Source organism: Stegostoma tigrinum, chromosome 10 (assembly GCF_030684315.1).
Source record: "Stegostoma tigrinum isolate sSteTig4 chromosome 10, sSteTig4.hap1, whole genome shotgun sequence".
NCBI lineage: Eukaryota > Metazoa > Chordata > Chondrichthyes > Orectolobiformes > Stegostomatidae > Stegostoma > Stegostoma tigrinum.
In genome coordinates, this window is record NC_081363.1 from 74,962,111 (window position 1) to 74,987,505 (window position 25,395).

Sequence of the window (25,395 nt, forward strand, 5' to 3'; positions counted from 1 at the left end):
CTGTAGGAAGTGGGAGGAATTGAAAGAGAAGTTGTTGAGGGTGAGGACGGGTTCGGCTAAGCGGATGAGGGTGTCGGTGGAGGGGGACTGATCGGGTCTGCAGGACAGGAAGAAGCGGAGGGCCTTAAGGCCATCTGCATGGGGTATGCAGGTATATAGGGACTGGACATGGTGAAAAGGAGGTGTTGGGGACCGGGGAATTGGAAGTTCTGGGAGGTGGTGGAGGGTGTGGGTGGTGTCACAGACGTAGGTAGGGAGTTCCTGGACCAAGAGGGAGAAAATGGAGTCCAGATAGATGGATAATAAAATGTGAGGCTGGATGACCACAGCAGGCCAAGCAGCACCTCAGGAGCACAAAAGCTGATGTTTCGGGCCTAGACCCTTCATCAGAGAGGGGGATGGGGGGAGGGAACTGGAATAAATAGGGAGAGAGGGGGAGGCGGACCGAAGATGGAGAGTAAAGAAGATAGGTGGAGAGGTAGGGAGGGGATAGGTCAGTCCAGGGAAGACGGACAGGTCAAGGAGGTGGGATGAGGTTAGTAGGTAGCGGGGGGTGCGGCTTGGGGTGGGAGGAAGGGATGGGTGAGAGGAAGAACTGGTTAGGGAGGCAGAGACAGGTTGGACTGGTTTTGGGATGCAGTGGGTGGGGGGGGGGAAGAGCTGGGCTGGTTGTGTGGTGCAGTGGGGGGAGGGGACGAACTGGGCTGGTTGAGGGATGCAGTAGGGGAAGGGGAGATTTTGAAACTGGTGAAGTCCACATTGATGCCATATGGCTGCAGGGTTCCCAGGCGGAATATGAGTTGCTGTTCCTGCAACCTTCGGGTGGCATCATTGTGGCAGTGCAGGAGGCCCATGATGGACATGTCATCAAGAGAATGGGAGGGGAAGTGGAAATGGTTTGCGACTGGGAGGTGCAGTTGTTTGTTGCGAACTGAGCGGAGGTGTTCTGCAAAGCGGTCCCCAAGCCTCCGCTTGGTTTCCCCAATGTAGAGGAAGCCGCACCGGGTACAGTGGATGCAGTATACCACATTGGCAGATGTGCAGGTGAACCTCTGCTTGATGTGGAATGTTATCTTGGGGCCTGGGATGGGGGTGAGGGAGGAGGTGTGGGGACAAGTGTAGCATTTCCTGCGGTTGCAGGGGAAGGTGCCAGGTGTGGTGGGGTTGGAGGGCAGTGTGAAGCGAACAAGGGAGTCACGGAGAGAGTGGTCTCTCCGGAAAGCAGACAGGGGAGGGGATGGAAAAAGGTCTTGGGTGGTGGGGTCGGATTGTAAATGGCGGAAGTGTCGGAGGATAATGCGTTGTATCCGGAGGTTGGTAGGGTGGTGTGTGAGAACGAGGGGGATCCTCTTGGGGCGGTTGTGGCGGGGACGGGGTGTGAGGGATGTGTCGCGGGAGACGCGGTCAAGGGCGTTCTCGATCACCGTGGGGGGAAGTTGCGGTCCTTAAAGAACTTGGACATCTGGGATGTGCGGGAGTGGAATGTCTTGTCGTGGGAGCAGATGCGGCGGAGGCGGAGGAATTGGGAATAGGGGATGGAATTTTTGCAGGAGGGTGGGTGGGAGGAGGTGTATTCTAGGTAGCTGTGGGAGTCGGTGGGCTTGAAATGGACATCAGTTACAAGCTGGTTGCCTGAGATGGAGACTGAGAGGTCCAGGAAGGTGAGGGATGTGCTGGAGATGGCCCAGGTGAACTGAAGGTTGGGGTGGAAGGTGTTGGTGAAGTGGATGAACTGTTAGAGCTCCTCTGGGGAGCAAGAGGCGGCGCCGATACAGTCATCAGATAGATGGAGATGAGTTCGGTGGGCATTCCTGCTGTGGTAACAGATCTCAATTGACATAACTATTATTATAGATAGTTATAACATGACTGACCTGCAAAATTACTGTACTGTTAAAAGAACTTCAACATATCAGTAAATTTCATTCACAGGTCTAATTAAACACAAAATTTGACAAAAGGAAACATGAAACATGGTGATAAAAAAAAGGTGTTCAAACAAGACTTTAAAAGCAGGGAAGTTCAAACTATACATGGATCCAGGAAGAGAATTCCAGAATGTGAAATCTAGAAGGCTGATGGGTAAGGAACTAGGGGCTCACTTGAAGGAACGGATAGTTCTGGGACGGACTGATTTTGGGTGGGGGTGGTGGTGGTGGGGTGGGGGTGCAGCATAAGATTAAAGGGCAGAAATATGAAAGGGATGAAGCAATGAAGCAGAACAGAATTTCAAAATCATAGAAAATGTGGAGACTAGCAACATTAGTGAGCATTGGAGTAAAAGTCAGTGGAACATTGTGCAAGACAGCTTATGGACCACAGGGTTTTGAGTAAGCTGACACTGATGAAGGATATAGCATGGGAAGCAGATCATATGATGACTACAATGAATAGCCCACATCATATAGGCTGTGTGAATGTTGACACAGATGGTGCAGCAGAACTAACAGGAGTCAAATGTGTGCATGGAACTTGACTCCCTATCTTAGGTTGATGTCAAATCAGGGAAAGCGATGGGAGCAGGGAGGGAAATATTTGCTGTATCTGCTCTAGCTACAAACAAAATCAAGCAAGGCCAGTCACACTCAGCCAAACAATGCAATTAGGATGATGCGGTCACCCATATAAAAATGCCACAAGTGTGATTTTTGTAACTTTGTAGACATTGATTTAAAGTTGTTTTGGCACAATCAAAATTTTGATTGTCAAAATTAAATAATGACATTGCCAGAAACATAGACATTAACTTGGGAGGCAACCATGTATGAGCATCGTAAACAGGAACTAGACTAAGCCATTTAAGCCTACTCCACCATTCAGTAATAAAAATAGCTTTCATCGAAAAACTTCATGCTCCTATACAACGTTCATATCCTATAATTATCAGTATTTAAACACCTAGCAACAAGCGATTTGAATCTGCACAAAAACTGAACATCCACAGCTCTCTCTCTGGTATAGATAATTCCAAACATTCACAAGTAAAGGATTTGTGTCATTACAAGAATAAGTGGCTGCTCCTTTATTCTTATACTGTGATCCCATGTTTCCAGATTCCCGAGTTCAGAGAAGTATTTTCTTTGCTCTTTATACTGTCCAGCTCCAGAAGAGAGTCTTGTGTGTTTCAATTAACTCTTCAGTCAGTATTATAAACTTGATGGAATGTATGTCTACTCAGGTCTCTCTTCACAAGATATTCCTACCATCTTCGGAACCAAACTAGTGAGTTAGCTTTGCTGCATTCCCACTAAGGCAGTGCTTTCTAAATTCTTTTATTACTGTGACCCCAACTTAACATGACTCCAGTCACGAACAAAAGCAGTAATATTGTAACATTCAGTTCACAAATCATTAAAGTTTGGGCATTATACATCATAAGTGATAATCTGAATGTAAAATCTTTACAAAAATATTTCATACACTTATGTAGGTCCAAGTTAAGCTTTCTATTTTCCCCATGACAATGGCTCAAAAAAAAAGTCCCTTCCTCCCAGATTCCAGGCCCAGAATGGTCAATGTGCCTGGAGTAGTACGAAGTATAACTAGGTATGGAGGTATTAATGAGGGGGCAAGATGTCACCATCTTAGAGTCAAAGGCAGTCTATCAATGCAATCAATCATTAACAATGGATAGCCAGTGTAATTTGATAAGTGACTAGATATCCTAGAGGAAAGTGTAAGGTCAGGCAGTGATTGCTGATTTATTGAGAACACCTGAAAAACTGCGAGTATGGGCTGAGCAAAGTTGCCGAGTCTTGGCAGGATTAACATAGTACATGGGTTGTGAAAGTCAACCAAAAAAAAAAGGACTGTCAGCTTCCACAAAACAGATGAGTTTCTTCAACCAATCCTTCAGAGAATGCAGAAGCAGAGTATGTGCAGCCTGATTCAACAGGAATTCAAGCCTAGAGTAGTGACAGTAAAGCTGATATCTGATGATGGATAAAAGTGGAGATTGTAGGTGAAAAGTAAGACTAAATGAACATTTTCCCTCAACAACAAATGTACCTCACTACAAATGAATACAAGGCAATTTGGTGTAATCTTAAACAAAACCATCCAAACGAAACATGTTTCTTTCTAAAACCAGGATGGAGGACAGGAAAATTGCTCTTGAATCTTCCACTCTAGAACAGGCCTGACAATATTCCAGGTAGTCTCCTCCTGACTGGATTAAGTCTCTACCATTGAGAGCTGCCATAATGAAGGAACCATCCCACAACAGAAACATTTAAAAGTATAAACTGGAATGAAAGGAAGTCAGAATACTTTGGGCGGCACGGTGGCTCAGTGGTTAACACTGCAGCCTCACAGTGCCAGGGACATGGGTTTGATTCCAGCCTTGGTCTGTGTGGAGTTTGCACATTCTCCCCGTGTCTGCGTGGGTTTTCTCCAGGTGCTCCGGTTTCCTCCCACAGTCCAAACATGCGCAGGCTAGGTGGATTGGCTATGCTAAATTGCCTGTAGTGTTCAGGGGTTTGTGGGTTACAGGGGAATGGGTCTGGGTGGGATGCTCCAAGGGGCAGTGTGGACTTGTTGGGCTGAAGGGCGTGTTTCCACACTGTAGGGAATATAAATCTACTATACAGTTGAAATACCAGGAGAGTTTTGCACCATGGAAGAAATCAAATAGTGCATATTTGAGGGTTTAAAAGATCATGTCGCTTTTCCAAGCAGTGAGAAATTATTTATTTTAAAATGGCCCAGTGGCTAGTACTGCTGCCTCACAGCACCAGGGACCAGGTCTGACTCCAGCCTCAGGCAATGGTCTGTGTGGAGTTTGCACACATTCTCCCAGTGTTTGAGTGGGTTTCCTCTGGGTGCTTCAGTTTCCTCCCACAGTCCAAAGATGTGCAGGCTAGATGGGTTAGCCATGCTAAATTGCCCATATAGTGTCTAGGGGTGTTGAGGTTATGTGGGTTAGACATAGGGGGTCGAGTCTAGGTGGGATGCTCTTCAGAGGGTCAGTGTGGACTTGTTGAGCCAAATGACTGATTTTCACACCGTAGGAATTCTATGATTCTAAAGAACAACCGGCACCAGGTATCTCTGAATTAATACAAGACTGTCCAGCAAGAACCCTGGGATTGGTCAAGCTGTAGTTTGTTACAGATCTGTAAATGCAGAGCAGAGACCACCAAAGCCAGCAAACAAAAAGCAACTTGCTCTTCCTTCTCTCGTGAGTGTTAAGATAGAAAACCCCGGAAACTTGAAAGGAGGAAGAAAAGGATAGAAGAAAAAGCAGAGATCTACAAGAATAATTATAAAAATGAAGAATAAAACTTACTTTACACACGTGTTGTTGTTGCTAAAATCAAAGGAATTAGAAAATACTCAAAATGAAAAGGAAATATGAAAGACAAATGTAATCTCGCCTTTTTACCTTTGTGATTTTCCTTTCCCTGACCATATTTCTCCATGTACAATATTTGTGTCAAACTCTATCTTTTATATGAACTAATCATGGATGATTGTATAAGTTTGGAATTTTAAAGGGTATAGTTTAAGTTGTAAAACAATAGATTAGTGGTCTTTTCTGTGCCCTTATTAATTCTATTTATTGTCATCGAACTCACCTTAGTTCTGTTAATGAAGAAACTTGGTGTAAATTACTTCGGTCCTGAATAGCCAGCAGTCAGGCAAATTGGTCACCTCAGTGGTCTAATAAGGTATTTAAACATTTGTGACAGCTCATGGAACAGTGGGTTCAATTATTGGCATCCTAATCCCCCATAAATTGTGACAGAACCAGTGGCATGTCCCATCAATTTGTGACATGGTACATTTCCAAATGAGAATCACTATTATTTCTTTGACATATCGGTTCAGATATCCCAATGGCCAGATTAGAGGGATACGGGCCAAATGCTAACAAATGGGACTGGATTAATTTAGGATATCTGGTCGGCATGGATGAGTTGGACCAAAGGGTCTGTTTCCAAGCTGTACATCTGTATGACTTTATAGTTCACAGCAGTGCAGACTGGAGCTGTGTAATGTTGCCATGCAGAATCTCAGATGCAGCAGAATCTGTGGGACTTGCTTGGGAAATTCAAGATTCCAATGGGGAATTCCCCTGAAATTCCTGATCAGCAGCCCTTCAAAATAACCCATTAAAGACATTCGGAGGGTTCCACATCAGATGTTACCGAGAAAAAGTTAGACAATTAAAATCCTAGTCTAACTCTCAAGTAACATTGAGCTGACACCCTTCACCTGCTGGCTGAGTAGTATCATCTTGCCTTTGATTCTCCAGAAGCATTGTCCAAACAAAGGGTTCAGCTTGTTTTCAGATCTACACCACAGATTTTACAAACACCTTGTGAACTGTTCCATTTTGTTTCCCTTGGCTTCAAATCAGTGCTTAAGGGCAACAGCACACCAGGATCCGTAACAAGCTGGAAACAGTGGGAATCAAAAATACTGTGCTGTTGTCCAGTTACACTTTCTGTCAATAAGCAAGAAACAAAGCCACCATGGAAATACTGTTAAAAATGTTTATTAAAAAAACACTTTCCAACTGGAAAATCTTACCCCCAGAGTCCAATGTTGTGACCCTCCACTACCATGGCATTTCATAAGACGAGGAGAGTCTGACAAATGGGTCTCTGACATATCCAAACAAAGCAGGTTGGCCAGAATCAGGTCATGCTCTTCATTGTATATCCAAACCTGCAAAATCCAATCAAGAAAAATTGATGGAAAAAACAAAGGCACAACAATATCTCTGTTGTTAAAATTCTCGTTGATATTTTGCAATGGGTACAGGTCTAACCTACTCAGTCTCTCCATATCCAGGATCAGCCGAGTGAATCTTCGCTGGACTGACTCCAATGCCAATATATCTTCCCTCAGATAAGGAGACTGAAACTGTTCACAGCTTTAGTCTCACTACTGGTCTGTATAGTTTTAACAAAACCTGCCTATTTATTAAATATACCATTCCCTTTGAAGTAAAGGGCAACATTCCATTTGCCTTCCTTATTATCTGCTGAACTTGTATGCTACCTTTTTGAGATTGTGCACGCAAGGATTCCCAAATCCCTCTGTGTAGTTTTCCACAGTCTTTCCCCATTTATGTAATATTCTCTTCCTTCTCCTTTCCGCCAAAGGGTAGAACCTCACATTTTCCCATATTATTTTCCATATGCCCATTTTTGGCCACTCATTTAGCCTATGTATTTGCCTTTGCAGACTATCATCCTCACCCACTTGCCTTCCACCCATTTTTGGGTCATTTGCAAACTTGGATATTGGACCAGGAATGTGAATGTACAGGTTATTAATGATTCATCGTTATGACATTAAGACATACGGAAATCCAATCAGACTCTATCCTTGTATTTGCAACATAGTAAAATAAAACAAAACAAACAAACAAACAAACAAACAAACAAACAAACATTCATTCAATAATCTAATGGTTCCTAACCAGACGACTTGGAAAAAAGAGAGTACTAGAGATTTTGAATATCTGATACCAGGCACCAGGTTTACAGCTTAAACAAAAAAGATTAATAGTTTGTTAATAACGTGGTAGCTTTGTCAGAACAAAGTTAAGCAACAAGCTAATCTAATTCAGCAGGTCTGCAGCATCTGTGAAGGAGAAAACAGATAACATTTCAGGCCCAGTGACCCTTCCTCAGAACGTTCTGTCATTGCATCCTTAATAATAGATGTTTCTAAATAACAGGCATTTTAAATAAAATAAAAAAGGAACGTGGGTGTCACTGGCTAGGCCAGCATTTATTGCCCATCCGGAATTACCCAGAGGGCAGTTAGGAGTCAACTACATTGCTGTGGGCCTGGAGTCACATGTAGGTCAGACCAGGCAAGGATAGCAATTTCCTTCCCTAAAAGGGCATTAGTATCAATCCTGCCACAGCCGGATTTGAACTTGGGTCCCCAGAAAATTACCTGGGTGTCTGGATTAACAGTCCATCAAAAATGCCATAAGGCATCACCTTCCCCCTGTTAAGCTAATTGACCTTTGTTACCTTACCTTTCTAAACAAAGGTGTTACACTGGAAAACTGCCATGCCTCTGGGACTTTTCCAGGAATTTCCCTGGGTTTTGGATGATTACCAGTGCATCTGCAGTCTTTGCAAATACTTCCTTTAATGTCTACAAGTCTAACCTACTCAATCTCTCCATATCCAGGATCAGCCTGGTGAACCTTCTCTGGACTGACTCCAGTGCCAGTATATCTTCCCTCAGATAAGCAGACTGAAACTTCACAGTATTCCAGCCTTAGTCTCACTATTGGTCTGTATAGTTTTAATAAGACCGGCCCTTTTTTTAAAATATATGGAATGCCTTCCATCATGACCACAAAAAAAACTTATTGGTCATTAGTCTCATTCTTCCTTAGCATTTTTGTTGCTAATTACTGTATTTTTTATTTCCTGTTCTTTTGCTCATTAATTATTTAGTAAATTTCAAATACTATTATAATACTGTGAAACCAAGATAAAACATTCATTCAACACCTGAAATTTCCCCAGCCTTATTTTCTCAGGGGCTTGTGTTGACTTTAACCGCTCTCTGCCTTTTTATATCTTTAAATAAGCTCCTGCTGTCTTGATATTACTTGCAAGTTTACTGTCCAACTTTATCTGTCAGTGTTTATTTTGTTTGTTGATTTTTAAAAACATTCCCAATCTTCTAGTTTACCATTAATCATTGCCATAAATGAAATAAAAGCAATTTGATGCTATCCATATCATCGAACATTTCTGACAAACTCCCAATGCTTCTTTCTGCAAGAATCCTACTATCTAGTTTTTGTTAGAGGATCAGTACATCACTCCAAGTAACCCCTTGGTTTTACCATTTTTTAAAATCTCAATCCTCATCACTTCTACATCCTGGTTTCCTAAACTTGGATCAGTGGCCTCTCCACCTTTTTTCCAGCTTGTTTTTCCTAAATGTCATTTACCCTTCAATATTCAGGCTCTAAATCTTTATCATCCTGCAGCCATGTCTCTGGAATAGCTATCATTTCATTATACTCATTGTGGTTGCCTTTTGGTTTCAGAAGCCACAGTTTGGGGTTTGCTTTGCTGTCCATTACAAGATTCTAAGTTTTGCCAGTGCCAAAATCCACAAAATGACATGGATATGTACTTACAATGATAGAGTTAATTCCATAATAAATTATTTATTCCAGCCCATCACATTCAAACCAACAAAACTAATGAGAAAACAATAGTTTGTGCCACTTTTGGAACTAGAAACAAAGATTCCATGTTTTCCTGCAATACATATCCTGTCAAAGTGCATATCATAGCTTAACATGGCTTTAACTCATTGAGTGAGCAGATAAAGCTCCAATGACCAAATGTTTCCAGATTCAATTCCAAGTCTCTTACCAGTTGTTGTCCTGGTGTTAACTGAATTAGGATTGCAGGTTGATTTTAACCAAAAGAATATGTAGCAATTTCACCCTAAAGTTAGAGTTCAAAAATTTATTTGAACCAAGACCAATTTATCTTCTTTTGATGAAAGATTACGATGGAATTAAATCTCAAAACAGCTGCTCACCTGATTTGAATCTGTCCAATCACATTCTTTAACAACCACGATGCCTCCTTTTTGATCAGGATATTTTTGGGCAACCAGGCATTTGCTCGTCTGTAAATTGTACAGCTGATGAGATACAAAACAGTGCATAGAAAAGCATTAACTCAGACAATCTAATCTGAATTGAAGTGAACCCTTTATTCAAGTAAACATCGCAATTCCTAAATGACATACCTACTTAGAAACATTACTACTCCCCTATTATCTGGATTGTAAACAGAGTTCAGCAAAGTCTCATTGATGTTTACTGCATATGGTAAACTCTCCAGCTGGAACGCTTTGAACCATATCATTTCTAGATAACTGAACAATATTAGAAGGTTTAACCATAAGTGACAGAATTGGAAACAGCACGAATTAAAAAATATTCGGTTGAAGCAAAAAGCACATGATAAAAGATATAAACCAATCATAAAAATTCTACTTATTTGGATAACATATCAGTAGTAAAATACTTTGGGAAGGTAAATAAATTTTTCCAAGAGATGTTTGGAAGATATCTGAAGTTTCTGAATTAATGAGGTTTCAGAGAATCACACTTTAAAGAAAACCTAATCAATTCAGGTCCATATTATTCTCCCAAATCAGTTAGGTAAGCATTAATACAATGATCACAAAGCCATGAGGAAACAAGGTATAAACTACATGTAAATTTCCTAGTCTCAATTAAGCCAACAATGGGGATGCTTGGCTGAACTAATGAGGAAACAAAACGTGACAAAAGATACGGTAGGAAATCACCTCCTGATAGAGGCCTGCAAAACCTAACCTGGGAAAAAAAGGTGCACAGTGCAAACAAAAATACTGTAAAACTCATCTGACGAAGCCCATCTTGTCATTCATCTTTCAAGAATGAAGACTAATTGCTTGACTCCACTTTTTCACCCCCCCAAAATGACATGGAAATTTGTTTGTCAGAAAAATACATCATAAATAAAAGGGATGAAATTTTGTTACTTAATGAACAGCCTGATAAGCAGTATATCAATTTGGATAATACCTCCAGGCACAAAAAAAATCTTATTTCTGCATTTTATCTTTTAGACGTGACAGGGGTCACATACTGCAATAAGTGCTTGCTCAGGGGACAGATTCTGAAGTATGCTAGCAGTGTAATTTTGAACAGCTAATGAAATTCATCTGGGTGTTGGTGGGCAAAAATTAATGATGGCAAAATATCTAGATCATAGCACTGTAAACACTTACAGCACATTTCACATGATTGTTGTCTTCAAAAGGTTTAGGTTCAATAGGCAAACATAGAATTATGGGATGTATAGACTGGGTAACTTCATAGATGTAAATCAAGTTCCCTTGGAACCCTGACATTAATGCAAACAATTTAACTTCTTAACCTGGAGTTCTTCCTGACAAGAGTTGGGTGCTCTCTGAAGTTCTAGAGATCCAGCTTGTTTATTTTTTTTCATCAATTAGAACGCACATTCTTTCTTTACTCATTCATAGGATGAGGCCATTACTGGCTTGACAGCATTTATTGCCCAGAGGGCAGTTAATCAACCACGTTGCTGTAGGTCTGGAGTCACATGTAGGCCAGACCAATTAAGGATAGCAGTTTCCTTCCCCAAGGACATTAGTGAGCCCGATGGGTTTTTCCCCAACAATCAATAATGGAATCACAGTCATTATCAGACTCTTAATTCAAGATATTTATTAGGTTCAAATTCCACCACCTGCTGCGGCAGGATTCGAACATTATCTGGGTCTCTGGATTAACAGTCCAGCAATAATACCATTAGGCCATCGCCTTCCCCTGAACATGTACATGTCATGGAGAGCATAAAACAAGTGAACAAATCTGTCTGTAGATAAATTTCTTTTTGGAGTCAGACTGCAGGTAGCAGAGAATGATGTGTTGCATCCAAACATTAATGGGGTGATACGTGAGGACAAGCTGTTTCAAAGAACAACCCAGATGGTTCTATTTCCTGGCTGTTTTCCCACATTTTTCCCCTCCCTCAAAATATTAAGACATTTCCTTTTAAAAGCCAAGGAATCGGTTTGCACCATCTTTTCATTAATCTGTACCCTATCCACCCATTCTACCAGTCTGACTGTGTCCTCGTCGAGGCTACTGCTAACTTCAACATTTACTATAATTCCACATTTTGTTTGGATTGTGTGCCCCCAAGTCCAGGACATCAACTGTATGTGAAAATAAAAGCAGGGTTCTAGCATATGTCGCCTAAAATGGGCTTAATTTGGTATCAATGTTTTAATGGTTACCTTCTGAAGATGAACAAACCATACAGAATAACAGAGATAACAAAGTGTGGGGCTGGATGAACACAGCAGGCCAAGCAGCATCTCAGGAGCACAAAAGCTGATGTTTCAGGCCTAGATCCTTCATCCATAAATGTTGGGTAAATGTGTAATTGTGGCTTCTAATCAATTGATGCTCTTGCTGCTTTCAACAAACAAATGGTCATATCAAATGTCTTCAGCCAGAGGGGGGGGGGGGGGGGAAAAAAAATTGAATGCCTCCACCTGTCCATCACTTCTGTACCTGATGGATGCTTTTTTGGGAGACAGGGTTTAATAAGTTTTCAAACTCAGGCAGCATCTGCACAGATGAACTGATCTGTCAAGTATTATGTTGCATGGAACACTGTTGGGAATACATACATATATAATTGTCTATTATGAGAAGCAGAAGCTTGAAGATTTGGACCATTCCTTGGCTGCAAATGATTTACTATGACTTTTAGGAACATGACAGTCAAAAGAGCTGAGGATCGTCTGCAGTTTACAAAAAGCCAAGAGGCTTCAGGAGAAAAAGGTTTTTAATGACTTTAATTACTAGACACAGCCTGCTTTGGAAGGTGGTGAGAGTGATAAAGGTTGCCTAGCAACTATTAGATCTGGTTTTACACAGACTTGAGTATTATTCTGTTATAAGAACAAAATAACAAAAGAAAGTTAAGCACAGGAACAGACCCTTCAGCCCTCCAAGCCTGTACCGAGCCAGATTCTCTAGCTAAACCTGTCACCTATTTTCCAAGGATCTGTATCCATCTGCTCCCTGACCATTCATGTATCTGGACAGATACATCTTAAATGATGCTATGGTGCCTGCCTCAATCACCTCCGCTGGCAACACATTTTAGGCACCCACCTCCCTCTGCGTAAAGAACTTTTCCCCCTCTCACCTTGAAATCGTGACCCCTAGTAATTGAGTCCCACACTCAGGGGAAAAAAGCTTCTTGCTATCGAGCCTGTCTATACCGCTCATGATTTTGTAGACTTTAATCAGGTTCCCCCCTCAACCTCTGACTTTCTAATATGAATAATCCTAATCTACCTCAACCTCTACATAGCTAGCACCCCTCCACACCAGGCAACATCATGGTGAACCTCCTCTGCACCCTCTCCAAAGCATCCACATCCTTTTGGTAATGTGGCGACCAGAACTGTATGCAGTATTACAAGTGTGGTCAAAACAAAGTCCTATACAACTGCAACATGACCTGCCAACTCTTGTGCTCAATACCACATCCGATGAACGAAAGCATGCCATATGCCTCCTTGACCACTCTATCCATCTGTTGCTACCTTCAGGGTACAATGGACCTGAACGCCCACATCTCTGTGCATCAATTTTCCCCAGGGCTTTTCCATTTACTGTATAGTTCGCTCTTGAATTGGATCTTCCAAAATGCATCACCTCACATTTGCCTGGATCAAACTCCATCTGCCATTTCTCCAATCTATTTATATTCTGCAGCATTCTCTGACAGTCCCCTTCACTATCTGCTACTCCACCAGTGTCATCTGCAAACTTGCTAATCAGACCATCTGTATCTATAGTCAAACAGTGGTCCCAACATGGATGCCTGTGGAACACCACTGGTCACAGTTCTCTATTTTGAGAAACTCCCTTCCACTACAATTCTCCTGTCTCCGGTTGCCCAACCAGTTCTCTATCCATCTAGCTAGTACACCCTGGGCACCTTGCGACTTCACTTTATCAGTCTACCATAGGGAACCTTATCAAAGCATCTTACTGAAGTCCATGTAAATGACATCTACAGTGTTTCCCTCATCTATCAACTTTGTCACTTCCTCAAAAAGAATTCTATGAGGTTAAGACATGACCTTCCCTGCACAAAACTATGCTGCCTATCACTGAGGGGGAGAGGATCTATTTACATTTGCCTATCTTCTCCAACAGTTTCTCCACCACTGACGTCAGGAAGTTGTGGGTAGACCTGGAAGCAAGCAATGTGATCTTGCTCTGACAGTTAATTCTCAAAGATATTTTGTAAAGAAAATTACTGTAAGATATTTCAAAGAAAATTACTGCAAGAATTAATGTCATGAAGGCAATTCGTAAAGAGAAAAAAGTTCCAGGAATTGGGGTGGCACAGTGGCTAGCACTGCAGCATCAACGCCAGGGACCCAGGTTCGATTACAGCCTCGGGTGACTGTGTGTGGAGTTTGCACGTTCTCCCTGTGTCTGCGTGGGTTTCTTCTGGGTGCTCCAGTTTCCTCCCACAATCAGATGTGCAGACTAGGTGAATCAGCCATACTAAATTGCCCATAGTGTTCAGCGGTGTATGGGTTAAGGGAATGGGTCTGGGTGGGATGCTTCAAGGGGTGGTGTGGACTTGGACTGTAGGGCCTGTTTCCATACTGTAGGGAATCTAATCTAATTAATATCTCAATCTCCTCAGATGCTGAAAGCCAAACTGTTAACTGACTCACTACCCAAGCTGATTTTCTATTGCTTTCTGGCTGATAATGTGATCTTATCGATAAGGAAGAGATGAAACTGCAAGATATTCTATCCTTTTATAGAGAGGCAAGGTGAGACATCACTGCACTGGTGTCCAAACTTTTTACAAAAGGGAGTGCGAGCGCAAGAGGATGAAGGGAGTCAGGGAAAATGTAGTTAAGTCAGCATGATAACTTGATAATTACACAGATAGTAGGAACTGCTGATACTGGAGAATGTGATAACAAGGTTGAGAGCTGGATGATCACAGCAGGCCAAGCAGCAAAGGAGCAGGAATTTCTGAAGGAAGGTCCTGACCTGAAATGTCAACCTTCCTGCTCCTCTGATGCTACTTGGCCTGCTGTGTTTATCCAGCTCTACACCTTGTTTAGGTTGATAATTAACTGGTTCTGTATGTTTAAAGCATAAATGTTTGAATTTATTGAAGAAAACCTCAAGACAAGTGATAAGGCAAAACAAATGGATCCATTTTTGGTGGCATTAACACTGATCAGCTCATGGATAATTGCATCCCTCGTCAGAGTCATAACAATTCCTATTCATTCTTGTTGGACAGACTTCTTGAATAACTGCAGATATCCAAACAGCAATCTAGCTGAGAATAAAATTCATCTGCTGCCCATTATAAACCAAGATGACTTGGAACCTAAACGTGAAATCCCTACTGTTCAAGAAGAGGGCATTCGGCTCTTCACCAACCCTCTGAAGAGCTCCCTTTCTCCCATAACCCCACCGGAGGTTTTTAAAACAATGGCTAACCCACCTAACCTACACAGTTCAGGACATGTCTTTCTTTTAAAAAGCATGGCAAAGTGCTCTGCAAGCTACTAAACCTGCACACTTGGTGGCCAAGGGAAGAACATGCAAATTCTAACCAGACAGACTGTCACTGGACTGGAAGCAAACCAGTTCTGGACAGTAGCAGTGCTAACCACTAGTTAGCCTGGGTAAAGATTGTTTTATTACTTTTAATTTAATACAAGGAAGAGAGTGTAATGAATTTCACCTTGTTTGCTTTTCAGTCTCTCTTCCACTTAGAGCTGAACCTTGTGCTTAGTACTACTCCAGAAGGATTGCCTCCTGCTAGGGGCAACTTCAAAAAAAAATGAACACTCAAGTTGAAAGCATGTCAAATAAGTGCTTCAAATTACACATTTTAGCCAGCAACTGGACACAGGCAGCTTTTAAATTTAAAAGAATGACAATTCTCTTTATTGGCCAGCATTTAAAAAAAGTGTTTAGGAGGTATGTCCATGCTTAAACTGGGAGATGTGTTTCAGTGGGTACCTGGATACCTCTGCTGCTGTAAATCAGAATTATTGTATAGTGAAAAACAGGAGGCTGGAAGAACACAGCAGGTCAGTCAACATCTGAAAGAAAGGAAGAGTCGATGTTTTGGGTATTACCCTTCTTCAGGGCTTCCAGCTGTCGGATACCAACATTTACCATTTTGTCTCTAACCAAGAGAGAGTTACTATACATTTGATTTCGTTATATCTGAATATCACTGAAGCGAGGGAAAAGCCAGAAGGGGGAAACAAAAGTATATTCAAAACGATAATGTCTAATGAGGAGATGAAGGAACAACAACAGGAGGTGGAGTTGCCTTTACATTAATAAACAGCTCACATACAGGACCAGAAGAACTTTAAATCAAAAAAGGTTATTAATACCATTTATCAACAAGCTAAAAATCAAAAACTAGACATCCACCTTCTAGCTAACTACCCTGGTATCAAATCGGTACTTGACCAGTATGTTGTAATATTACTTTTAAAAAAAAACCACAAAACAAACATGCATTAGCATGCTGCTGTAGACAATTCTGGAATGATACATCTTTAACCCAGTTGGGGAGGGGTGGGGGAAGCAGACAGTGAAGGAGCTGGGAGAAAAATAAACTCAGCAGATCTGTACCGAAATCTTAATAAAATAAAAGAGACAAACGCAGAAGTAAACATTTCAGTCCCAAGTAAAATGTTCTGAAAAGTTGCACATGCTTAAGCCAGTGTTTTCACAAGTACTTTACAATAGGAACATTATCCAATAGAGGAGATAATCAAAAAAAGAAGTACAGAATACAGATATCACAAAAACCTCAAGTCAGGAAAAACTGAACCAATGCTGAAATTTCCCACTTGATATGGATAATGGTGAGAAAATGGGCAAACAAAGAAAAAAGATCCAAAGTCAAGAAAAAAAGGATTTTCCTTAACTTTAAAATGCAAACTTTATTGGCACTCAGTAGAGGATTCTAAAGGGGATTTCTCCATCTGTCCATAAAGCTTGTTCCACTTATAAATCAGAACAAGTACCTGATGGCTGCAACTCACCAATTGCTTGACCCAGACTTCACCACAGCATACTTGTGTACTGAATGGACAAACCAGCAGGCTCACTACATAATGCCTGCTGTCAGACTACTTGACTTAGGAACTCAGGGACACCCACAACTCATGAGCTGTCATATCACTGTGTACGGAGGACACCGCAGGATGTATTTTATGGCTGTTAGCTTCATTTCTTAATGCTCACTTGAAGGCAGGAAGCTTGTCAGTGAATCAATGGATTGGACGTGAATTGTTGCACAATATCACACTATGGCAATATCCAACTGTAGCATACTGCCAGCAGCTACTCTGTAAACACACTGCATTGCTTTAACCTGGCTCGGTGGCTTATTGCTGGGGCAGCAGTGCTAAGTGCCAGGGACCCTGGTTCAATTCCAGCCGTGAGTGACTGTGTGGAGTTTACGCAGTCTCCTGGTGTCTGCACAAGTTTCTCCCAGAGTCCAAATTTACACAGGTTAGGTGGACTGACCATGCTAAACTGCTCAGTGACCAGTATGTGCAGGGTAGGTGAATTAACCATGGGAAACAGGGTTTTGGGGATAAGGTAGGGCAAGAGTCAAGGTGGGATGCTCTCTTCAGAGAAACAATGTGGACTTGAGTCAAAATGGTTTGTTTCCACAGCATAAAAAAGGATTCTGTGAAAACCAAAATTACTATGGTTGAAAACCAAGGAAAGCTGTCCTTCGTGGGATAACACAGGTGACGGTGAATCAATGAACTCATCGGATTCCAAGCCAAGAATTGTTTAGAGTCAGGCTCTTGGTCCTACTAGTGTCTGGAGACCTGCGGCCTTACAATTCAGAGATTCGACCACTGTTTGTCATGCAGGTCAACTGCAAATCAGGCCGCTTATACCTAGGTCAGTTGGGCTTCTGTCGAGACATCTGCCTGGGGTACTGGCCATGCTCAGACAGAGCTATGCTCATGCAAGGTTGTATATGGAAGTGGAAGAGGGAGAGGGAGAAACGAAACAGCAAGTCACATGCAGGATGGATTCAGTGGATTAGGGTTGCTGAGTGGAAAATGTCTACAAAAGAAAGAAAAAACCAAGAAGTCATTCAAGGATTAGTTTTCATAAACCATAGAAAGTGAGCTCAAACAGCATAGTGATATGTGAAACCTGATACTCTGGCCTGTAAAAAAAAAAGGGGGGGGGGGGGGGGGGGAGTTCTGGGGCAATAAAAGGACACGGAAATTCCCAGGAGGCAGAGAGGAAAAAAAAAAGTTGTTGCCGGGGTGTGGTGTGGAGAAATAGGGCGATAAACAGCAAAATCTTGACTTACGCAGAGCCTACAATTCACAAAAACAGGAAGTTCAAGCATTGCCACTTTTGATCCAAAAACAAAACAAGTGGCTGCCACCACATGTAGAAGTTATCAGAGATAATGGGAACTGCAGATGCTGGAGAATCCAAGATCAAATGTGAAGCTGGATGAATACAGCAGGCCAAGCAGCATCTCAGGAGCACAAAAGCTGACGTTTCAGGCCTCGATCCTTCAGAAAAAGGGGATGGGGAGAGGATTCTGAAATAAAATAGGGAGAGGGTAGGCGGCCCGAAGATGGATAGAGGAGAAGGTAGGTGGAGAGAGGGGATAGGCCAGTCTGGGGAAGACAGACAGGTCAAGGGGGTGGGATGAGGTTAGTAGGTAGGAAATGGAGGTGTGGTCAGAGACACACAGAGACACACAGAGACACACAGAGACACACAGAGACACACAGAGACACACAGAGACACACAGAGACACACAGAGACACACAGAGACACACAGAGACACACAGAGACACACAGAGACACACAGAGACACACAGAGACACACAGAGACACACAGACTGGTGAAATCCACATTGATACCATTGGGCTGCAGGGTCCCCAAGTGGAACATATGAGTTGCTGTTCCTGCAACCTACGGGTGGCATCATTATGGCCCTGGAGGCGGCCCAGGATGGACATGTCGTCTAAGGAATGGGAGGGGGAGTTGAAATGGTTCGTGGCTGGGAGGTGCAGTTGTTTATTGCAAACCGAGCATAGATGCTCTGCAAAACGATCCCCAAGCCTCTGTGTCGTTTCCCCAATGTAGAGGTTGCCACAACAGGTACAGCGATGCAGTATACCACATTGGCAGATATGCAGGTGAACATCTGCTTGATGTGGAATGTCATCTTGGGGCCTAGGATGGGGGTGAGGGAAGTGGTTTGGGGGCAAGTGTCACACTTCCTGCGATTGCAGGGGTAAGTGCTGGACGTGGTGGGGTTGGGGGCGGGGTGGGTAGAAGTATGACGCGGACAAGTGAGTCAGAGAGTGGTCTCTCCAGCAGGCAGAGAAGGGTGGGGACGGAAAAATATATGTCTTTAGTGGTGGGGTCGGCGGATGATGCATTGTTTCCGGAGGTTGGTGGGGTGGTATGTGAGGACTCTGTTGGCTGTTATTGCGGAGGGATGAGTTGCAGGAAATGCAGGAGACATGGTTGACGGCATTCTCGACCACTGTGGGAAGTTGTGGTCCTTTAAAGAACGAGGACACCTGGGATGAACAGAAGTGGAATGCCTCATCCTGGGAGCAGATGTGGCAGAGGCACAGGAATTGGGAATGGAATCTTTACAGGAAGGTGGGTGGGGGGTGGTATGTTCCAGGTAGCTGTGGGCTCGCAGGTGGTTGCCGGCGGAGATAGCAGGGTCCAGGAAGGTGGGGGACGTGTTGGAGATGGTCCAGGTGGACATCAGGTCGGGACCCCTGCAGCGCCACGATGCTGCCACCCGTCGGGTGCAGGGACAGCAGCCTGCATGCCGGACGGGAAGACACACACCTCCCCTCTCACCTCAAGCCATACCACTATTTCCTCCCTACGAACCTTGTCCTGCCTCCTTGACCTGTCTGTCCTCCCTGGGCTGATCTATCCCATTCCCACCTATACTCTCCACTATCCATCTTTGGTCCACCTCCCTCTCTCTCTCCCCCTATTTATTTCAGAACCCACTCCTCATCCTTTTCTGAAGGGGAGTCTTGGCCTGAAACATCAGCTTTTGTGCTCCTAAGATGCTGCTTGGCCTGCTGTGTTCATCCAGCTCCACACTTCCTTTCCTCCAACACCCCTTAAGAGTGGAATGAAATTGCTCCAAGCCCAGGCTGCAATTCAAACAATTTCATTAATTCATCAATAATGGCCTAAAGCAAAGCAATCATTACCATTTTTTGTCCACACTGATGGCCACCTCATATCAACTAAGCATACATAATCAGGCAAACACTCCCGAAAACATTCCACACAGTTATCACTGGAAGACGACACTTCACAGCTGCCACATTCAAATTGTAAGTATGCGAGGATGTGGGGTCTGTGCAACAGTTCCTTTTCTTCAAGTGCAAGGATGGGCTATAACAGCACCTTATGCCAGAATGCTAATCTCCCAATGCAGCATGAACACTCTGGTTGTGCATTGTTCAATTAGAAAAGGTTAAATACATCTAAACTCTTAGCAATATTTGACACTGACCTCCTTAGTAAGCCTTCATTATATACAGTTTAGGCATAGCTGTTATTCATTGTTATTGATGAGGGCTCAGGTATACCAGTTACTGAAACACTATTCTCCTTCTAATATCCCTACAGATTCTGTATGGCTTTGACATGGACATTGTTTGCTGGAGTTTTTATGTTAGTTCAAATGCGAAGACAAAGACAAAGCAAAAATGATAATAAGTTTACCAAAACAAGAACAGCAGCCAAGCCTTGAGCGAGAAGCAGGTGAAGATCCATCAAGAAGGCAGAAGAGAATGATATGATAAGACCCAGGAATCTACAGGCTCCAGCATCTGCAGTTCCCATTATCTCCAATCTACAGGCCTTTTGTTTTCCAGTTTGGTTGCTTGCTTAAAAATGGAAATTGAAATCTTGAGTCTGACTAGTTTAACAGCCATTTTTGAAATCACCAAGGATTTAAAAAGAAAAAAGAAAGACTGTATAAAAAGTGGAATGACCAGCTCATACCGAGCTAGCAACCAAAATTTTTTTAAAAATTGAACATTCTGGATCTTGTCGCCATTTCCATCAGATTATGCAGAAAATACACTGAAATATATCATGGATAAGAAGAGAGAGTATTTGAAACATCAAAAGTTTTATTTGTACATTAATTGAGGTCTATTGAATCTTACCCTTCCCCGCTGTAGTATTTTAGACCGTTTGGGACTTTTGTTAATAAAGAGTGGCTGTTGTATTCTGGCTTTTTCATTTAGTCCATTAACTTTCATCTCTGGATATACATTGTCCAGATACCACTTGAAAGAGGTACAGTTCAGTTTCTTTCTCAGTTCCAAACGCTCACTAATGTCACCATAGCTTTGTTTCCTCAGGTCAGGTCTTAAGGATAAGTATTGTTCCTGAAAAAGAATTTCTACATTTCAGAAATGAACAAAAAGTAAATCCAAGTTAAAACAAAAAAAATTCAAGAGCAGATGTTTGCATCCAGACAATGTCCTTTCAGTTCACTTCATAACCCCTCCAACAGGAGCTACAATGAAACTTATTTCATTTGAAATTAAAGTTTGCAATAAAGTATTACATTAAAAATTGAATTTCCATTTGATCTCAGTCAAGCACCTATATTTAAAACATGTCAAGAACCAGCTAAAACCTCTAGCTTCCTTCAATTCTAGAAGCTTCAGTTAACATCTCACCAGCAGCTATCAGGCTTTAGTACTATTAACATTAACCTACATTAAAAAAAAATCAATTGCCCACAACTTGTTACAGGGACATACTGCACATTTCAATACATGTGGGAAAGACAACAATATAAATGCAAAAATTCTAAACCATCACATACACAGGCCAAGGAAACAGAACAGATAGCCACATTTTAAAGCAGAAATCTTGGATTCCACCCCAGCAATTACAAAATGAAACTAAAATGTGAACTTCAGTTCTGGAAAAGAAAGTTAAAGTTAAAGGGGGAGAAAAAAAAAAACAAACCACAACTTGTATTAAATTAAATTTAGAAATAAAATCATGGCTTTGATTGTGTTTATTAGGACTTGCCAGGATTAATCCCAGTTAGTGACACATCAGCTAATCTCACCTCAATAATCAACAAGCTGCTGTACCAAGGCATCCAAAACTGGGATCGTCATAAAGCCAAAAAAGAAGTTCCAGGTTTTAAAAATCATTGCACAAAGTTATCCCAGCTAGAAATACACATTGGGTAACAATGGCAGATCAGGCTGGTTTATATCACGGACTATACTTACAGACACAGAAGGTTTGTGTCAATTAACAAGATGACGGTTATCCACAGTCAAGTTTAAAGAAAAAAGTTAATACCTTAAATCAGAATCATATTTGAAAACAGACTGCAAAGCAAAGTGCAAAAAATCTACTGCCATAAAATTCTTGCACTGATTACAAAAACAGAAAATTTCAAACCAATAATAAAAAAGTAGTAATCCTATTGGCATACAAATATTCCATGAACACATCTCCAAGTTTAGTTAGCAGATATTAACCTATTATGGTGGTACAGTGACCAAAACCAACATAACCTTTGTTAGCCCAGTTAATAGTTGACAAGTTGAGACAGTGGTAGTCTATTAATTTCTCCTTTAATTTTAAATACGAGCAAGGAGATACCTTGTGACTGAGCAATGCCCAGTGTACATGGGGTTGTTTTGTTAACCATTAGTACTGTTGGTTAGTAGCAGCCTGGGAGCAGATACTTTCTGTAGAATTTCTCATCTAGAACCGTAAAGTCTTCTGGAATCATACATAATGTAGGACAGCATCAGCTTGTTTCAAACAGAATATTTGTTGATCTTTTAAAATTAAAAAATACACAACTTTAGACAAAGAGGGCAACACAAGTTGTAGACTGAAGATAATGTTGATTTGAAACAAAAAAACACTAACTTATTATGTCTTATTATGTTGGCCAGTAGATGAAATAGGAAAGCTTTAATCTATCTCAAGTTGTTTCATATGGATCTCAGGGTAGTTTCTGGTGGTCAGGATTGCAAACAGTTCATTTAGTCTGAAGTGATTCTAGAAAGAGAATCTGGAGTGATGACGGTCTTAAAAAAAGTACCAGAACAAAAGTCATACGGAACTGAAGGCTAAAATCAGAAAAATATGCCTCAAGGCTTACTCTTCCTGAAACAGACAAATTATTGTTTTAAGACTCAGCTTAGGACAGCTCATACATCATGTAGACAGACATTCTTTTACTTCTAGCTTCTTACTGAAGTTCTAATTCTGTTATTGTAACTAAATCCAAGGTATTTGTGCACATTTGTTTGTTTAACACTTTGATATTGGAATAATCTATATTACAGATGTACTATGCATCAGAAAAGTTCATGTCTGTGACACACCAAATGTCTGAACTTTATAAAGATGGTTAGGTTTTGGGACCATCCAAGTTCAATGGTAAAAAATGGATCATTGAAATGTTCTGAAGTCCACCTGGCAAGCCTGGGTTATTTCACTGTTAGGAGATTGAAGCGGGGTGGTGGGTGTTGATTGTTTGAGTGGAAAAAGGTAAAAACAAAAAAACGGTGAAAGAAAGATGATGTTTATAGATGAAGGCAGTGGGCAGACAGCAGCCTTGGTGATAAGTGAATTGACAGATTTTTCTGAAGTTTCACAGAAAAAAAAAGGTGTTGATACTATTTTGTAAGCAGCTACATTTTAAAATTGCCTATTTAGTTCTAGACAGTCGCAACTCAAATGCTGATCGTCTATCCTTATTTGCATAAAAACCCAACATAACTCACATTATAATCAGATCATCATGGGCCAAGGTATTCTTTGAAAAGCTGATCAAGATCTGGGCAAGGTAGGGCAGCTATAGTCAAAAAAATGCTTTGGTTCATCACAGGAAGAGCAAGAGGGCTCATGCTTTGATAAAAATGATATCAAGAGCGAGCGAGAAGAATCATTTCTGGCATTTAAAAACAAAAAAGTCTTAGCTGAGGAGACAAAAGCCAAGAAATAGAAAGAGAACAGAAGAAATAACTTAAGAATCACTTTGGACTGGCTTGTGGGGATTTGTAAAGTGATGTGATTTTGGTTGTGCTAGAAGAGAAAAAATGGAATATTTTGTTTTGTGGTTTCAAGTGTAAACTAGCCAACTAGGATTGGTTTGGATTAAGTCGATAGTGCTTTATCTTTCATTATAGTAGCAAAAAAGGTGTGACATTCACTCACTACAGTCATTAACTTTAAAAAGAAAAAAAAAGTTAACCATTCAGTCTTTAGAGATTATGAACAAATTTACATGGCCAGAGAGCACAAAGCAAAGATAATGCTATAATTTTCAACATGAAATCTGTATCCTTAAAATTTAACATGCCCCACAAAGTTGTTAAATAGCCAAGATATTTTCAGAAGCCTCTGAATGCCATGGGTTGTATAGACATTACAGCTAAAGTTGGAAAATTGCTAAGAGATGAGCCATCTACCTCCTGCCAGCTCTGGGATAAAGGAAAAACCTCAAAATCCATCATGTTAAAACAAGCACTAGTGTTCCTACCGTATCTCTTCACAATGTAAACTGATCAGGAATTAAAGCAACATCATTCCGTTTAACGGCCATGATCCTGCAAAACCTATCACATGTTCTGAAATCTGAACTTGAATTGCTTAAAATCTAAAATTCCAGGGAGTCTAAGTCAGTTACTGTCTTGCTTCCCAAGGAAGAGCAGCATTCCAGGTGATGATGGCAGCTGTCTACCCTGAACCCTCCTGTCTTCAGGTACTAACTGGATTGCAGATTATGATTTGCTAGCAATAAGGAAGTTACTGGGCCAGTTCATGTAGGAAAATTTAACATAGACCTCTGGAAAGTTGTAACTTGAACTACTACAAACTGCATCAATCCATTTTTATCCTGTCCTCTGAGGTTCATGTGCTCATAGCCAGAGTAGCTATTCCCACACACAAAACCAGCCTCTCTTTTGAGATGAAATCAAGGGTTGTTTTGTAGGTTTCCAAAAAAAAGAATTGGAAATAAAAAAAGACAATGGGGTTTTGAAAACACCCTTAGGCCTACCACAGTAAGAAGAATGAATAAATCAAGCAATAATTCACTGCATGAGCTGGTGGCACTGTCAAGTGGTGTGCCACAAGGATCAGTACTTGCAACCTTATTGTTTATTATATATGTAAATGATACAGATGAAAAATGTGGAGGGAAATGTTGAGCAAACGTGCAGATGATAAAGATTGGTTGCTTCCTCTACATTGGGGAAACCAATCAGAGGCTTGGGGACCGCTTTGCAGAACACCTACACCTCTCAGTCGCTAGCCATTTCAACTCCCCCATCCCATTCTTTAGACAGCATGTCCATCCTGGGCCTCCTGCAATGCTATAATGATGCCACCCATAGGTTGCAGGAACAACAACTCATTCCGCGTGGGGACCCTGCAGCCCAATGGTATCAATGTAGATTTCGCAAGCTTCAAAATCTTCCATCCCACCACTGCATCCCAAAACCAGCCCAGCTTGTCCCCACCTGCCTAACCTGTTCTTCCTCTCACCTATCCCCTCCTCAAGCCGCACATCCATTTCCTACCTACTAACTTCATCTCGCCCCCTTTGACCTGTTCGTCCTCCCCACCCATACTCTTCTCTCCTCCATCCATCTTTGGTCTGCCTCCCCCCTCTCTCCCTATTTATTTCAGAATCCTCTCCCCATCCCCCTTTTCTGATGAAGGGCCT

The 25,395-nt window shown here is 41.7% G+C and overlaps 1 protein-coding gene across 5 annotated transcripts in view; it reads right to left on the bottom strand.

The window, feature by feature from the left end:
- Positions 1-25,395, bottom strand: part of LOC125455589 (polypeptide N-acetylgalactosaminyltransferase 11-like) — a 42,297-nt gene that overhangs the window by 7,556 nt on the left and 9,346 nt on the right. For 4 of the 5 annotated variants that reach the window (XM_048537745.2, XM_048537746.2, XM_048537747.2 and 1 more), the window contains 3 exons: positions 20,840-21,064; positions 9,544-9,648; positions 6,535-6,672 (listed from right to left, as the gene is read on the bottom strand). In XM_048537745.2, coding sequence (XP_048393702.1) covers positions 6,535-6,672; positions 9,544-9,648; positions 20,840-21,064 — 468 coding nt within the window. The remainder of the gene's footprint in view (positions 1-6,534; positions 6,673-9,543; positions 9,649-20,839; positions 21,065-25,395) is intronic. The other variant, XM_048537748.2, reaches the window with a different exon arrangement.